The sequence below is a fragment of the Physeter macrocephalus genome, chromosome 18 (assembly GCF_002837175.3).
Source record: "Physeter macrocephalus isolate SW-GA chromosome 18, ASM283717v5, whole genome shotgun sequence".
Lineage (NCBI taxonomy): Eukaryota > Metazoa > Chordata > Mammalia > Artiodactyla > Physeteridae > Physeter > Physeter macrocephalus.
Window position 1 is genome coordinate 68622167 of NC_041231.1, and position 16716 is coordinate 68638882.

General features: G+C 48.8%; 1 protein-coding gene across 4 annotated transcripts; it reads left to right on the plus strand.

The window, feature by feature from the left end:
- The first annotated feature begins 1096 nt into the window (after window positions 1-1096).
- KIFC1 (kinesin family member C1) lies at window positions 1097-15452 on the plus strand. 4 transcript variants are annotated; one of them, XM_028479366.1, is made up of 11 exons: window positions 1120-1253; window positions 7540-7677; window positions 7812-7905; window positions 8428-8481; window positions 8594-8644; window positions 8852-9252; window positions 9933-10712; window positions 11512-11802; window positions 11903-11976; window positions 12104-12179; window positions 15251-15452. In XM_028479366.1, exons 1-11 carry the CDS (start codon window positions 1242-1244, stop codon window positions 15293-15295), a joined length of 2016 nt encoding a protein of 671 aa, XP_028335167.1. In that variant the 5' UTR covers window positions 1120-1241; the 3' UTR covers window positions 15296-15452. The 4 variants fall into 4 exon arrangements, with proteins under 4 accessions (XP_007128891.2, XP_028335167.1, XP_028335166.1 ...); XM_028479365.2 differs by having other exon boundaries at window positions 1158-1253; window positions 7537-7677; window positions 15251-15336; XM_007128829.4 differs by lacking the exon at window positions 15251-15452 and having other exon boundaries at window positions 1097-1253; window positions 7537-7677; window positions 12104-15239.
- The last annotated feature ends 1264 nt before the right edge of the window (window positions 15453-16716 follow it).

Consider the following 16716-nt stretch of genomic DNA (forward strand, 5'->3'; position numbering starts at 1 on the left):
GGCATGTGGGATCTTTGTTCCCCAACCAGGAATTGAACCCGTTCCCCCTGCAGTGGAAGCGCAGAGTCCTAACCACTGGGCCGAGAGGGAAGGCCCATAGCTTGTATTACGAAACCAGTGGAATCTAGATCCACTCCCAATCAGCAGTGTGACTTTGTACTTCTTACTTCACCTTTCTGAACCTGGCTCCTTCATCGGGCTTGCAAATAAGAAATGCAAAGCACTTGACACATAGTAAGAGCCCAGTGAATTGAGGGATCATTAAAAGGGATAATGCACGGGTACACTTAGTCTGAAAAGCATAAAAAACATTCCATAAACGTAAGCAGTAAGGCCTCCATGGGCTCTAGGCTCGGAAAGACTCAAGCCAGTTCTCCAGCACCAGTAACAGCGCCCAGGTACGTAGGAAGTAAGGCGAGGAGGCTGACTGGAGAGAAAAATCCTCCTCTCCTGGGCCTCGAATTCCCACCGTCGGGCTACCACGGAGCGCCAAGCTGTACTCAAGGTCCTTAAGTTTGGTGCTAAATGCCAAAGAAACCGGGGAATGGGCAAACTCAGCCACTCTGACATCCGCATAAGGGATCCAGCATCAACTTCCGGGATCAGTTCTAAGCATCTGGGAGACGTCGCGCACCATCCGCAATCACATCTATCCAGTCGGGGCTAACGAGTGCGCTTCCTACTGCTGCCGCTAGGGGTCGCTGGTCCCGCCCCCGCGCCCCGCACTGGTTCTGTTTGCGCACGCGTGATTCCTTTCCTCCAGCGTCCCCGGCCCCACACGAGTTACGTTAGGGCGGTGTGTTCCCTGCAATTTCTGACGCACCGAGCGGCGGCCGGGAGCCGAGCGGAAGTCCAGCGCGACTCCCGCTAGAGGAGGGGTGGGGTGAGAAAAGAAACAGTGAGGCCGGAAGTGTGACTAACCCGCCTGCCTCCCTGGGCAGGGGAAGCAGGAACGGGAAGGCGGTGGCCGGGCGGGGTGTGGCCTCGGGAGGTGGAGGGCGCTGCGATTGGCCCTCGGCTGTGGCGGCGGCGACGATTGGCCCCTGAGTGCGGAGCGAGGTGAGCAGGGTGGCGGCCGTTGAAATTCAAAAGTGGCGGGTGTGGCGCCGGGGTGGCAGCGCCGGAGCCCGGAACGCGCGTGTTCTGTGTCGCGAGCGCGCGAGGGAACGCGGGTCCCGGGAACCCCGGCGCCCTGTCCTCTTCCATTGCGCTTCCCTGCCGTGTGTGGCACGGAGCTGGACATGGAGCCGCAGGTGAGTAGGGGTCGGCGCGGGGACGACAGCTGGCCGCCCCACCCCCCAGTGCTGACGTGCCGGCGGCCTCAGTTCTGCCTGCCTGCAGGGCCAAGGTCGTGCGTCCCCGCACAGTGGAAAGGGATGAGGGGTGGAGAGTGGAGAAGGCAGGGAGCAGCCCCAGGAGTGGGGGTGGGGGGAGTCCGCCTGCCTTCCCGCAGCTTCAGGGAGTCCCCCACGCCCTTGCTCACTTTCATGTTTACAGGATTTCCCATTTCGAATTCTCAGGCTTGTCTGAACACGTTCCCAACTGTCCATTCCTACTCACTATTGCAGTGTGAGTTCTGAGATGACCACTAGCTCTATGGGAAGTGGTGTCTGAGGCCAAATCCCTGCTGATGTCCTTTCGTGTCCTCTCTCCTCTTTGCGGCCTCTTCGGGGTGTAGGAAGGGGAGAGGGGGAATGCAGTACTGTGAACTGAAGGACTCCTCATTATCTCTCCTTCCCCAGGTTTTGCAGAGATCTCTGCTCAGTGGGACTGGTTAACTTAATTTCTTCTCTCATCAGTGCCCTGCCGCACCTCACAACCACCTGCAGCCTCCCCTCTCCAGTGGAGAGAGGTGTGTTTGTGACAGTGAGAGTGGGTTGACTTCTGGTGCCAGAAAAGGCCTCCTGCCTGAATCCTCTGTTTACTAGTATTTCACATTCAGATTTACCCAAAGTCAGGTTTCAACTTGAAGAGATACTCTTTGTATCCTGCCAGCCAGAGAGCAGAGCAGTGTGATGTGACAGTGAAAAAGAATAGAAACCTTCTCATATTTCTTCATCACATATTTACTGAGCACCTATTATGTGCTTGGGATGCAGCAGTGAGCAAGCAGAGATCCCGGTCATTATGGAGCTGCCATTCCATGGGGAGACAGGCAATATGTGATAAGTAAATTATATAAATGCTGTTAAGAAGGTGATAAGGGCTATGGAGAAAAGGAAAATTTTGAGCAGATTAAGAGAGGGAGGGGAGGCCAGCTGGCAAGATAGACTGTTAAATTGTGTTGTCTTAGTAAGCTCCATTAAGAAGGTGAGAGTTGAATAAAGACTTGAAAGAGGTGAGGGAAACAGGCAAGTAGTTATTAAGATCATTCCAGGCAGAGGGAGTCCGCTGGAGCAAAGCCACTAGAGTTGTGTAGCAAACCCGAAATGGAATGGGCAACGGGGAAGGTTGTGGGAAGGGATGTCATGTAACAGAGAGGGGGTTGTTGAACGCATTGCTCCTCGCAGGGGCCGTTGTGAAGACTTTGATTTTTTTCCTCTGAGTGAGATGGGGAATCACTGGATGGTTTTAAGCAAAGAGAGACAAGATCTGTCTTACAATTTAAGAGGACCACTCTAGCAGCTGCATTGAGATTAGACTGTAAGGGAGAAAGGATAGAAACAAGGAGAGCTTTTAGGAATGGAGCAGGTTTTCTCAACTTTCACATTATTGACTTCTTATGGGGGGCAGGGGGGATTGTCCTGTAAGTTGTCTGTTGTTTAGCAGCACTCCTGGCTTCTACCCACTAGATGACAGTAGCAACCCCCACCTAATCATGACAAAGTGTCTCCAGACATTGTCAAACGTCCCCTGGGGAGTAAAGTCATCCCTAGTTGAGAACCATCCCTAGTTGAGAACCAGTAGAGTGTGATAATCCAGGTGACAGATGATGGTAACTTGGATCATGGTAGTAGCAGGGGAGGTGGTAACAAGTGGTCTGATTCTGGATCTATTTGGAAGATAGAGTTGGCCACGTTTGCTGATGTTAGACTTTGTGGTATGTAAGAGAATGAGAGGACTTTGGGTGTATTTGCTTGAGCAGCTGAAAGATGGATTTATATCAACTGAGATGGAGGAAGCTGCAAGAGAGCAAGGTTGAAGGAGGGTTGGACGTCAGGAGGTTAAGATTTGGATGCATTGTTTGATGTGTTTATTAGGCTTCCAAGTGGAGACATTGAGAAAGTTAGTTCCATATGACTTCAGGGTCAAAGTCTGGGCTGGAGACAATAGTTTGGGAGTTGTCAGCATATGAATGGTGTTTAAAGCCATAGAAGTGGCCTAGAGTGTAGATAGAGACTAGAAAGACCACTGTTAAAGTTTGGGGAGACGAAGAGTATCTACCAGCCAGGTAGGAAAACCAGGAGAGGATGGTCTCCCAGGAGCTAAATGAAGCGAGTGTATTAAGGAAGAGAGAGTGTGATCAGTTGCATCACATGCTGCTGATGGGTCAAGAAACAAAAAGATGAAGACTTGGTTTAGCAACACAAGCAGACTTGTGACCTTGAGGGCAGTTTTGGTGGAATGGTGGGAGTGAAAGCCTGACTGGGACAGGGTTAGAGAAAAACTCTTTTTGGTTGGAAGTAATAATAGCATGTATTATATACTGATTGGAATGATCCAGGAGAGAGTGAAAATGCTGGTGCAGAGGAGAGAAGGAGGGCTTTCTGGAGTGCGGTTCCTGTGTGGTGAGGGTGGGAGCGGATGCGCACGTGCAGGATATTCCTTAGCAGCAGGGCATCCATCTCTGATCCTGGGAAGTGGGTATAGGAGAGGTTCCATGAAAATCTGTTTGTTTTTTGTTTGTTTGTTTGTTTGTTTGCGGTACGCGGGCCTCTCACTGCTGTGGCCTCTCCCGTTGAGAAGCACAGGCTCCGGACGTGCAGGCTCAGCGGCCATGGCTCACGGGCCCAGCCGCTCCGCGGCATGTGGGATCTTCCCGGACCGGGGCACGAACCCGCGTCCCCTGCATCGGCAGGCGGACTCTCAACCACTGCGCCACCAGGGAAGCCCCGAAAATCTGTTTTTATAGAAGGTTAAATGCATATGCTTATTGTGGAAAGTTGGGAGTCATCCTGTCTAGCTTTATTGATGGGAGAAAAATAAATACTGTACTCTTAGGAGTTGTCCTGTATAAACAAACCTTTGAACACATTTTCTGAACCCACACAAATTCCAGGGAGGTAGGTCTTTAGTTGATCCACTATGGTAGTGTAGGGAGAACAAAGGTCACAGGTAATTTAAAAATGCAGTGTTTGACCTTGAAATACTTAAAAGAAAAATTTAGTTTTCATACTACATTTGATTAAAGTGAATTAAAATCAGCATTCTTTGTGCACATTTCTGCAGGTGGCAGGAAAAGAGAACACCACCACCTTTTTTTTTCCTTTTTATTTGTATAGGAGCCAATGGTTTGGATGTATTGCAGTTTATTTGAGCATTTCCCTGCTGGTGGACATCTAATTTCATTCCTTGAAAAATGTATTGAGGGAATTCCTGGCAGTCCGATGGTTAGGACTCCGTGCTTTCACTGCCGAGGGCACAGGTTTGATCCCTGGTCGGGGAACTAAGATCCCGCAAGCTGTTCGGCGCTGCCAAAAATTTTAAAAAAAAAGTATTGAGTCCTACCATGTAGCAGACATTGTACTGGGCACTCTGGTTCTATAGTTGTGAACAAAACAGGCATATTCTTGTGATGCTCACAGTCTAATGTTAGGAAAGACAATAAATCAATAAACTAAAAATTTAAAAACCAGGATATCAAATTGTTTCAGAGTTTTCTCTTTAGTGATGTTCTGTGAACGTCCTCAACCTCACTTTCCCAAAGTTGAACTTAGCATCTCTTAAAAATTAGCCCTTCAGGCACTCTCAGATCTCTCCATATTATTTCTTACAACTGCATGTGAATCTACAATGGTTTTAAAATGAGAAGTTTAATTAAAAAACAAACAAACCCAGATTTTCCTTCTGTGATCTTGGGAACCAGGGCAGGATCTTGGGAACCAGGGCAGGCTTCTTGGAGTCAGCCTGGACTCCATCTCCTTCACTGCCTGACCTCTAGCTACTCCCCCCCACCCCCACGCCAGCTCTGCTTAGCCATCAAACTCTTAGAACATCCCCTCTCAACTGAGTTCCATGAGAATTAAGATCTAATGCCCTAAGGCATCCTTTGTATCTAATGCATTAACTTCTCTCTGAGGCACCTAGAATGGTAAGAACTGTTTTTATATTCTTGGGAGAATTGAGAAAACAGATCATTTTCTGTAGAGCTTAATTCTCTTGTACCCCAGTTTGGAAAGGCTGCCCTAGAAAGTAAGCTCTGGGCAGGCAGGGACTTTACATTCATTACTCTCACCCCAGAGCCTAGAAGAGCAGTCATTCAACAAATCTAGTGCAACAAATCCTTGTTGAATGGATGAATGAAGGAATGACGCCATCCCTCTGCTGTGATAACCCTCATCTTCTATTTCCGTTCATTCTTTGCATTGCGCACAGTCCACTTTTTCAATAAAGATCGAGTCATACTATTCTCATGTTTAAAAATCATCAGTGTCCCTCTTGTCTTCAGTAGACCCCGGATTCCTTATCGCAGCATACCACTGCCACGGTCTTTCCCTTCTACCTCTCTTCTCCTCTCCCCACTTTCTATGCACATCCCTGTGTTCACTTGAACAGAATAATTTGTCATTCCTTACAAGTCCCTCTCCTTGCTTTCTGCTTGGAATGCTCCTCCTTGGCCCAAGCCCGTCAAGCCAACTCTTCCTCATCTTCAAGGCTTGGCCTAAAAATACTTTGTAGAATTGTGTCTGACACTCCCTATCTAAACTGGATGCCCACCCCCTCCTTTGGGATCCTTTTATGATAGCACTTGGTAAAGATTTAATCATCTCTTTAAATGCTTCGCTTGCCTACTGTCCTGTCACAATCTTGAGGGCAGGGACCACGTCTGTTACTCCAGAATCCAGATCATTTCCTGGCATGTAATCGGAACTTTGTAAATATTGAATGAATGAAGTAAACTGAAGGGCAGAGAGAGATTGGCTTGGAATTAATAGTTACCTATAGTGAAAATCAGAAGTTGATCTATACATGGTGCTTTCCTGATGGTGGGATAGGAGTAGGGTGACCACCTGCTGTTTTGCATAGGAATGACCTGGTTTTAACACTGAAATGCTGTGTCCCAAGAAACCTCTCAGTTCTTGGCAAACCAGAATAGTTGGTCATTCTACATAGGAGTAACCATAGGGTAGGCATGATCCCCAGGCACTGAACTGGGCTGCTTAGAGGAGAGGATCTTTCTTTCCCACGCCCCTACCTCACACCTGTACTTCAGTGGTCTCCAGACTGGTCATGCCCCTGCTTCCTCGTCTTCCCCATGCAAGTCAGCCTACTTACACCTCATTATTATTTATTTATTTATTTATAAATTTATTTATTTTTGGCTGCATTGGGTCTTCGTTGCAGCGCGTGGGCTTTCTCTAGTTGTAGTGACCAGGGGCTACTCTTCGTTGCTGTGCACGGGCTTCTTATTGCGGTGGTTTCTCTTGTTGCAGAGCACGGTCTCTAGGTGCGCAGGCTTCAGTAGTTGTGGCTCGCGGGCTCTAGAGCACAGGCTCAGTAGTTGTGGCTCATGGACTTAGTTGTTCCACTGCATGTGGGATCTTCCTGGCCCAGGGCTCGAACCCATGTCCCCTGCATTGGCAGGTGGATTCTTAACCAGTGTGCCACCAGGGGAGTCCCTATTATTATTTATAATAGGCTCTTTTGTATGTTTTTCACATGCCTGATCAGAAACTGTATCTGGCTCTCCATATATGCAGGACTAAAGCCTAAATTCCTTAGCTTGGCATCAATGCCCTATGAGACAGTGTGGTCAAGTGGTTACAAACATGGCCTCCAGAACCAGACTGTCTAGATTCTAACCCTGGCTTTGCTTTTTATTCACTGATGACTTTAGACCAGCTAGTTTACCTCTCAGCCTTCCTTCCCTCATCTGCAAAAGAGGCTAATAATAGCTCCTCCTCAGTGGGCTGGGAGGTTTAAGTCAGTTGATACAGATAAAGCATTTGAAACAGTTCCTAATAAATGTTACCTGCTCCTCCTACCCAGTCTTCAACCATATTCTTCCAACTCTCTCCCTTGTTTATGATCTCAGCTTTCCTTAAAAGGGCGGAGTGGTTTCCCAGCTGTACCATGTGCAAGCTTAAGGTTTTGCCTTCCGAAAGGAGTGTTCCTTTTCCCTGCTTTTTTAAGTACTGGCCTTAAACTTAGCTGAAATTCAGCATCTGTCCAGCTATTCCCTTAGGGATTGTGTTACGTCCCACCTCTCTCCATGGTTTTTAGACGGCACATCATCTGTGAGCCGCAGTTTGTGGGACAAGAGGTACTCATATAATGCTTGTGGTGGTGATGGGAATTAGGCTGGGGGGCCATAAACGGGAGTTCTTGGGACATTTGGGCCACAGGGTATTGTCTGAAGGGTCTGTCTCTTCCCAGCAGAGGTCCCCCTTGTTGGACGTGAAGGGGAACATAGAGCTGAAGAGAGCCCTGGCCAAAGCCCCTTCCCGGCTCCCTCTCCCGGGAAGCAGGCTGAAGAGGGGTCCCGACCAGATGGAGGAGGACTTGGAGCCTGAGAAGGTGAGCTGGGTTTGGAAATCCATGTACGTGTGTGTGTGTGTGTGTGTGTGTGTGTGTGTGTGTGTGTGTGTGTGTATAAAACCATCAGAGAGGGTAACTATGGACTCCGCCCCCCCATCCTTGTCTTTCCCCAGAAAAGGACACGAGGCCTGGGCACCAAAGTTGCCACGTCCCACCCCAGAGCAATGGCCCTCACCACTGTGCCACAGACACAAGGCCAGACCGCAGGTGGGCTCCAGGGCACAAAGTCCAGTTCTCTTCAACTGACTTATTTCTTTTTCTTTTTCTTTTCATTCAATCTTAGCTTATTTTGAATAGGTAATATGTTTCACTTGTTTCAAAATTCCGAAGGCACGAAAGTTGTTATACAGTGAAAAATCTCCCTCCTGCCCATGTTCCCCAGGCACCCAGTCCCCCCGCCAGGGGCAACTGTGAGTCCTTCCAGGGATGTTCTGTGGGTTTGCAAGCAAATATGGGCGTGTTCCTCAACATGTTTTACACACATGCTAGCGTACTTTACACCTGGTTCTGCCCCCTTGCTCTTTTTGCTTGTCTTGATCCAACTTGTTTCTTGGCTTGTTGGTCCTAGGAAGGCTATCTCTAGGAGTTGGTCAGATTTAAGGGAAGAAGGAAGTTATCTTATTTCTTCTAATCCTCTGAAAAAGCAGCTCCTCTGCCTTTGGCCCAGCCAGAGTATATGCCACCCTGAGAATCATGACTCTGCTTTTCCTCTCTCCAATCTCCCGACAGTGCTGAAAATTCCCAGGAAGACAGGACCCCGATGTTCCACAGCTATCGCCACAGGTAACAGTGCTTAAGAGCTGGGGCCGAGAAGGGATTGAGGGTAAAGAGAGAAGGATGGAGGTGGAGGGACCCTGATGCTATAATTCCTTATGTCACCTCCCCAATTCTCTAGTGTTGAAGAATCAGAAGCCAGGCCCTGCTGTTCCTGCCCAGAAGCCTGGCAGTAGGTGACAAATATAATCCTTGGGTGAGAGGCTGGGATAGGGAAGAGGAGGTGGTGAGTACCCAGAAAAATCCTTTTGGTTTCTTCCCTGTCTGAAGAAGAAGGAGATGGAGGGTCAGCTGTGGAGGCCCTAAAGGCTAGGAGGGAGGAGAGAGTGAGACAGAGGCAGGAGTTCCCTGACCTTTGTCTTTTCTGTGCCCATCTTAGCAACAGCTCCTCCTCCTGTGGTGGGAAGGAAGAAACCCAGCAAACGTCCGGCCTGGGACTTAAAGGGTCAGTTATGTGACCTAAACGCAGAGCTGAAATGCTGCCGTGAGAGGACCCAGATGTTGGACCAGGAGAACCAACAGCTGCGGAACCAGCTCAGGGAGGCCCAGCAACAGGCCACGGCCCTGGGGGCAGAGCGCAGGACACTGGAAGAGGAGTTGGCCAGGATGCGGGCCCAGGCTGAAAAGGGCCAACGGGAGCTGGGGAACCTGAGCGCCCAGGTCCTGGAGCTGGAAGAGCGGCTGGGCACGCAGGAGGGCTTAGTGCAAGAGCTCCAGAAAGAACAGCTGGAATTGCAGGAGGAGCGGAGGGGACTGGCTGCCCTTCTGGAGGAGCAGGAGGTAAGGGCCAGCTTCTCGCCAAATGCTGACCCTTCTTTCTAGGTTGCCCGGAAGTCACTTTGGGCTTCGAATCCCTGACCACCTCTCTCTGGCAGTACACCTCCGTCCCCTACCCTGCTCCCCCGTCGCCCCCACCCCCCCGCCCATTCCTGACTCTGTCTTGCTTTCTGCCCCACTTCACCCTATCCTGACTCTGTTTCCGTATCTCCCCCGGGTCTGTGTTGCCTCTACTTCTCCTCCCCCTTTCTTCTTTCTCTCTCTTTTCCTGATAAAAATTCTCACGCATTCTCTCTCCTTCTTCTCATCCATTTGACTCCTTGGCGGGCACCAACTAGATTGCATTACTTGTAGTCTCTCAAATGACTCGATTCTCAATTCAGGGCATTTTGCATATACACGTCCCTCTTTGTGGAATATTCTTTCTGCACTCCATCCTTCCCTTGGTCCACTCTCATACTTTTGGGTGTCAGCCTAGATATCATCCTCCTTTTGCCGCTTCTGGATGCTCCCATAGCACTCCCTATTCTAGTACTATGATTCCTATTTCCTTATCTCTTTCTTTACCAGACTGTCAAGTCCTTGGGTCAGGGCCCAGCCCACCTCCCACCCCGCCATCCCATCATGACTTGTTCTTGTTCTTGGTTGCATCTCACCCTCTGTGTCTGCTCTGTTCTGGACAGAGGAGGCTACAGGCATCAGAAGCTGCTCTGTCGGGCAGCCAAGCGGAGGTGGCATCCCTGCGCCAGGAGGCTGCGGCCCAGGCGGCCTTACTGGCTAAGCGGGAAGAACGTCTCCATGGGCTCGAGATGGAGCGCCGGCGGCTACACAACCAGCTGCAGGAACTCAAAGGCAATGTCCGTGTCTTCTGCCGGGTCCGCCCCGTCCTTCCAGGGGAGTCCACCCCACCCCCTGGCTTCCTGCTATTTCCCTCCGGCCCCAGCGGGCCCTCTGACCCTCCAACCCGACTCAGCCTCTCCCGGTCTGATGAGCGGCGTGGGACCCTGAGTGGGGCGCCAGCCGCCCCCACCCGCCATGACTTCTCCTTTGACCGGGTATTCCCACCAGGGTGTGGACAGGAAGAAGTGTTTGAAGAGATTTCCATGCTTGTCCAGTCAGCCCTGGATGGCTACCCAGTATGCATCTTTGCCTACGGCCAGACAGGCAGCGGCAAGACCTTCACCATGGAGGGTGGGCCTGGGGGAGACCCCCAGGTGGAGGGGCTGATCCCTCGGGCCCTGCGGCACCTCTTCTCTGTGGCCCAGGAGCTAAGTGGCCAGGGCTGGACCTACAGCTTTGTGGCAAGTTACGTAGAGATCTACAACGAGACTGTCCGAGACCTGCTGGCCACTGGGACCCGGAAGGGCCATGGGGGTGAGTGTGAGATTCGCCGGGCAGGGCCGGGGAGCGAGGAGCTTACTGTCACCAACGCCCGATATGTTCCTGTCTCCTGTGAGAGAGAGGTAAGTGCTGAGGGGCACTAGGCCTGGACACTGGGGAGGCATGGGCAGGGTGACAAGGATGGAGGTGGACAAGCAAGGGCAGGAGAATGCTGAGGATGAGGAAGGGTGAGTGGTGAGGGTAGATTGCACATTCAGTTTTGGCTGGTGGGCTATGAGGTGCATCCGCTTTTGTGGAACCAAGGAGTGGAGAGAAGTGATGGGCCTGCTGAAGTGGGTGCCACTGGGCCCTGCCCGTCAATCTCAGGTCTCACCTCTGCCCACTCTTCTTGCTCAGTTCATGACATCCATGCTGGCCTCCTGGCTGTTCCTCAGCCAGCTCGTCACACCCTCAGATCAGGGCCTTTGCACGTGTTGTCTCCTTTGCCTGAACATTCCTGCTCTTCTCCTGGAAGGGCTTGCTCCCTCGCTTAAGATTTTAAGGCATTAAGGCCATCCCTGGCCATCCTTTTTTTTTTCCCTAACTTTTGGCCGCACTGCACAGCTTGTGAAATCTTAGTTCCCCAACCAGGGATTGAACCCGGGCCCCGGCAGTGAAAGCACAGAGTCCTAACCACTAGACCACCAGGGAATTCCCACTGGCCATCCTTTCTAAAATTGCAGCCTTCACCCTCACACACTATTTTTCTGTTTTATTTTACTCCTTAGTACTCTCGGACACACTGTGTATTTTACTTATTCTTTTGCTGGCTAGAAAGAAAGCATCAGGAGGGCAGGTGCTGAGTCTTGCTCATCGCCTTGCCTGACCTAGCTATGTACTGACTTCTGCCTGCCTTTGCCTCTTGCTGCTCTCCATCCCCAGGTGGAGGCCCTGCTCCATCTGGCCCGCCAGAACCGGGCTGTGGCCCGCACAGCCCAGAATGAACGATCGTCGCGAAGTCACAGTGTGTTCCAGCTGCAGATCTCTGGGGAGCATGCTGGCCGAGGCCTGCAGTGCGCGGCCCCCCTCAGCCTTGTGGACCTGGCTGGGAGTGAGCGGCTAGACCCTGGCTTGGCCCTCGGCCCTGGGGAGCGGGAACGCCTTCGGGAAACGCAGGCCATTAACAGCAGCCTGTCCACACTGGGGCTGGTCATCATGGCCTTGAGCAACAAGGTAGTAATGGGGGTGGGGGCAGGCAGACCCACGGAGAGGTTGGGGCTGGCCATGCTGAACCCAGCTCTGTCCTAACCACCTGTCCCCCCCAACCCTCTAGGAGTCCCACGTGCCTTACCGGAACAGCAAGCTGACCTACCTGCTGCAGAACTCTCTGGGCGGCAGCGCTAAGATGTGAGGGGAAGGGGTGGGCTGGGAACCACAATGTTGGGGTCAGGGTGGGGGAGGCAACACTGTGAAGACCTGGTCCAGGCTCTGCCCAGCCACTGATGCTGGGGCTTGGCCCCCTCTCTCTCCACAGGCTCATGTTTGTGAACATTTCCCCCCTAGAAGAGAACGTCTCCGAGTCCCTCAACTCCCTACGCTTTGCCTCCAAGGTGCGGTCACTACCAGTCCCATCCCTGTCAGGCCTCCTGGGAATTATAGGCTTCTCCACCCCTACCCTGCTGTCCTTCAGGCCAGGGGGCACGGTTCATCCAGAATGGATGTACATTTGCCAGGCATCTGGGGCACTACCTACCTGGATCCTTTTTTTTTTTTTTTTTTTTTAACTATTGACTTTTGGGGGTTTTTAATTAAGTTTTTAAAAATAGGTAGTTGAAAGGTCAAAACTATATCAATAGAAGGCTATATACAACAAGTGAGATTTAACCACTGCCCCTGTCCCCATTCTCCCCACTTGCCCTAGTAATCATTTTCATCATTTATCATTTTACTTATCCTTCCAATGTTTCTTTTTGCAAATACAAGCAACATGCATGGGATTTCCCTCCTTATATAAGACGTCTCTTCTCCCCCTCTCATATATTATGTCATATATTATGTTGTCCTGTGCTTTTTTCTTTTTTTTTTTTTTGATTAACAAGACAGCCCCAGGATTATTCCCCACCAGCACAGAGATGATCCCATTATTTTTACATCTGCCTAGGACTCCACTGTGTAGATGCACCAAAGTTTATCCACCAGTTCCCTCTACTGGACACTTGGATTATTTCCACCCTTTTACTATTACATACAAGGCCATGTTGGCTAACCTTGTACATTATCATTTTATATTTGTTTAGTTACATCTAACTATCTAGGGAGAGAGTCCTTGAAATGGAATTCCTGTATCAGAGACGTACAGGTTTTTCACACTATTCCAAATAGTGTGAATTTAGGCTCCAATCCCCACGAAGATCAGCTGTGTCCATGGCCATGAATTCTCTAGGAGACTTAAGCTCCCTCTACTAGAGTTAAGTCAGGATATTTCTTTACTGTCTGCCTCCAGAGGGTAATTTTTTCCTCTGGTTACTTGTTTTCCTGAGGGTATAGTCCTATGATATGTTCTGGCTTTATTCAGGGTCTCTGATCTTGTGTGCCCTTCTGCACTCTTGCTGCCATGGTAGTAGTCAGCCACCTTAGCACCCTGCCCTGGTCTACTTTAATCAGGATTTCCCTTGCAGTCTTGCAAGTTCAAGTAAAGTTCTTTTTTTTTTTTTAGTTTATTTATTTTTGGCTGCTTTGGGTCTTCATTGCTGCGCGTGGGCTTTCTCTGGTTGCGGCAAGCGGGGACCGCGCAGGCTTCTTATTGCGGTGGCTTCTCATGGGAGCATGGGCTCTAGGTGCACGGGCTTCAGCAGTTGTAGCTCGCAGGCTCTAGGCGCACAGGCTTCAGTAGTTGTGGTGCAGGGGCTTAGTTGCTTTGCGGCAAGTGGGATCTGCCCGGACCAGGCCTCAAACCCGTGTCCCCTGCGTTGGCAGGCGGATTCTTAACCTCTGTACCCCCAGGGAAGTCCCCAAGTAAAGTTCTATCAACATCATTAACACCCTACGACATGAACTCTTTAATATCCTCTAATACCCAGTTGATGTTGAATTTCCCTATTGTCTCAGAAATGCCTTTTATACATTAGGTTTGCTCTGTTCAGGATCAAAGCAAGGGCCGCCCATTTCATTTGGTTGAAATTGTCTCGAGTTTCTTTTTAAATTTTTGTTTATTTATTTATGGCTGCATTGGGTCTTCGTTGCTGTGCACGGGCTTTCTCTAGCTGTGGTGAGCCGGGGCTACTCTTCATTGCGGTGCGTGGGCTTCTCACTGTGGTGGCTTCTCTTGTTGCGGAGCACGGGATCTAGATGCACGGGCTTCAGTAGTTGTGGCACATGGGCTTAGTTGCTCCACAGCACGTGGGATCTTCCCGAGGAGTAGGGCTTGAACCTGTGTGCCCTGCATTGGCAGGTGGATTCTTAACCACTGCGCCACCAGAGAAGTCTGAGTTTCTTTTAATCTATAATAATCTCATCCCCTTTTATAGCATTTATTTGTTGAAGAAGTAGGGTCATTTGTCCTATAGAATATACCATATTCTAGATTTTGGCTGGTTGCTTCCTCTTTCCTTCACAATTTTTGTAGATTTAGAGGCTTGATTTGAATCAGGTTTAAATTTCTTAGGAAAAAACTTCAATGGTGTGATACGCTTTCTATTGCATCATATCAGGAGGCACCTAGTATCTAGTTGTTCCACTTTTTTTCCCCCCTCCCCCTAATTGTTCCACTTTTAATGATATAAAAATTGATCATTGGATTTGGGTATTGTCAGCCTGATCTATCCATTTAAAAACTTCCTATCAACTTTTTCCCCTAGTGATTTTATCAGTGATGCTATCTAGATCTATTATTAGGGAGTTTTTAAATGGTGATTTTTTTTAAATGGTGATTTTCTAATTTTCTCAGTTGTTCTACATTTATTAATCACAATTCTTCTATAAATAACTCCCCCATGCCATCTATTTGGTTATTCTGAAATTCAGTCCATACAGGTAAGATGGAATAAATGCTAGATTCTTTATCAATTTTCAGTATTATAAGTTGGTATCTTGGCAACTTTCAAAGGTGAACAGTGAGTTTTTTATCCAGGAGGTAACATCTTACAGATACTTGTACTTTTGGTATATATCCTTTGCTGTCATTATTCTTTCTGATGCTCAAATTGCCCATCTTTGGCCAGTGGAAGCTCCAACTTGGCTCCTGTGTCCTTTAGATAGGTCCCCAGTAGTCTTTACTCCAGATCTATCTTGTACATTTCCTCCCCTAGGCTCGGAATCGTTAATTTTCCAAGTAGCCTTGGTTCCTAAATTTGTGTTGTTCTTGTTTTATCTAGCTTATTAAGCATTAGTGTTGGGAGGGCTTTGGGGGTGTCTAGTCCGAGGTACTGCTAGAAACAGAAGCTCCTCTCTCTGCTCCTGTGTGGGGCTTTTGTCCCTTCTCAGGCCTTTCCTCCTCTTCCAGACCTAGAATACCTAGTGGGCATGGGAGAACTGAGACCAGCCTGAACCTCCTTTCAGAGCCCTTACTTTAGGATTCTCTGAGGGCAGCCCTAATATTGGGGGTTGGGAGGTGATTTGGAGAAAACTGTTCTTTTGGTTACTCTGAAGACTTTTTTTGTTTGTCTAAACCCCCTGCCCGCAGGTGAACCAGTGTGTTATTGGTACTGCCCAGGCCAATAGGAAATGAAGACGGATCTAGATTGTGTGTGTGTGTGTGTGAGAGAGAGAGAGAGAGAGAGAGACACACACACGGGGAAGGGGGGCGGGGGGGGGTGCTTTATTGGGAGGGGGGCACTGTGATACCTGGACCTATCAAATAAAGAAGAGGGTTTTTTGTTGTTTTTTTTTTTTTAAATAAAGGTTTTATTAGCGGTTGCCCAATAAGGGAGATATTTTTCATGCCTGTAAAGATGGGAACTGTGGATCTTCCATTCTGCCAAGCATTTGTGTGTGTTTCACGGGGTTAGGGCTTCGGCTTTTCTCCCTAACAGACCATCCCCGGAGTTGGGTGGCCTCCAGCTCCCATACCCTGCCCCCGTCGTCCACGTCTAGGAGTTGCCCACTAGGCAACATCATTAACACCCTACGACATGAACTCTTTAATATCCTCTAATACCCAGTTGATGTTGAATTTCCCTATTGTCTCAGAAATGCCTTTTATACATTAGGTTTGCTCTGTTCAGGATCAAAGCAAGGGCCGCCCATTTCATTTGGTTGAAATTGTCTCGAGTTTCTTTTTAAATTTTTGTTTATTTATTTATGGCTGCATTGGGTCTTCGTTGCTGTGCACGGGCTTTCTCTAGCTGTGGTGAGCCGGGGCTACTCTTCATTGCGGTGCGTGGGCTTCTCACTGTGGTGGCTTCTCTTGTTGCGGAGCACGGGATCTAGATGCACGGGCTTCAGTAGTTGTGGCACATGGGCTTAGTTGCTCCACAGCACGTGGGATCTTCCCGAGGAGTAGGGCTTGAACCTGTGTGCCCTGCATTGGCAGGTGGATTCTTAACCACTGCGCCACCAGAGAAGTCTGAGTTTCTTTTAATCTATAATAATCTCATCCCCTTTTATAGCATTTATTTGTTGAAGAAGTAGGGTCATTTGTCCTATAGAATATACCATATTCTAGATTTTGGCTGGTTGCTTCCTCTTTCCTTCACAATTTTTGTAGATTTAGAGGCTTGATTTGAATCAGGTTTAAATTTCTTAGGAAAAAACTTCAATGGTGTGATACGCTTTCTATTGCATCATATCAGGAGGCACCTAGTATCTAGTTGTTCCACTTTTTTTCCCCCCTCCCCCTAATTGTTCCACTTTTAATGATATAAAAATTGATCATTGGATTTGGGTATTGTCAGCCTGATCTATCCATTTAAAAACTTCCTATCAACTTTTTCCCCTAGTGATTTTATCAGTGATGCTATCTAGATCTATTATTAGGGAGTTTTTAAATGGTGATTTTTTTTAAATGGTGATTTTCTAATTTTCTCAGTTGTTCTACATTTATTAATCACAATTCTTCTATAAATAACTCCCCCATGCCATCTATTTGGTTATTCTGAAATTCAGTCCATACAGGTAAGATGGAATAAATGCTAGATTCTTTATCAATTT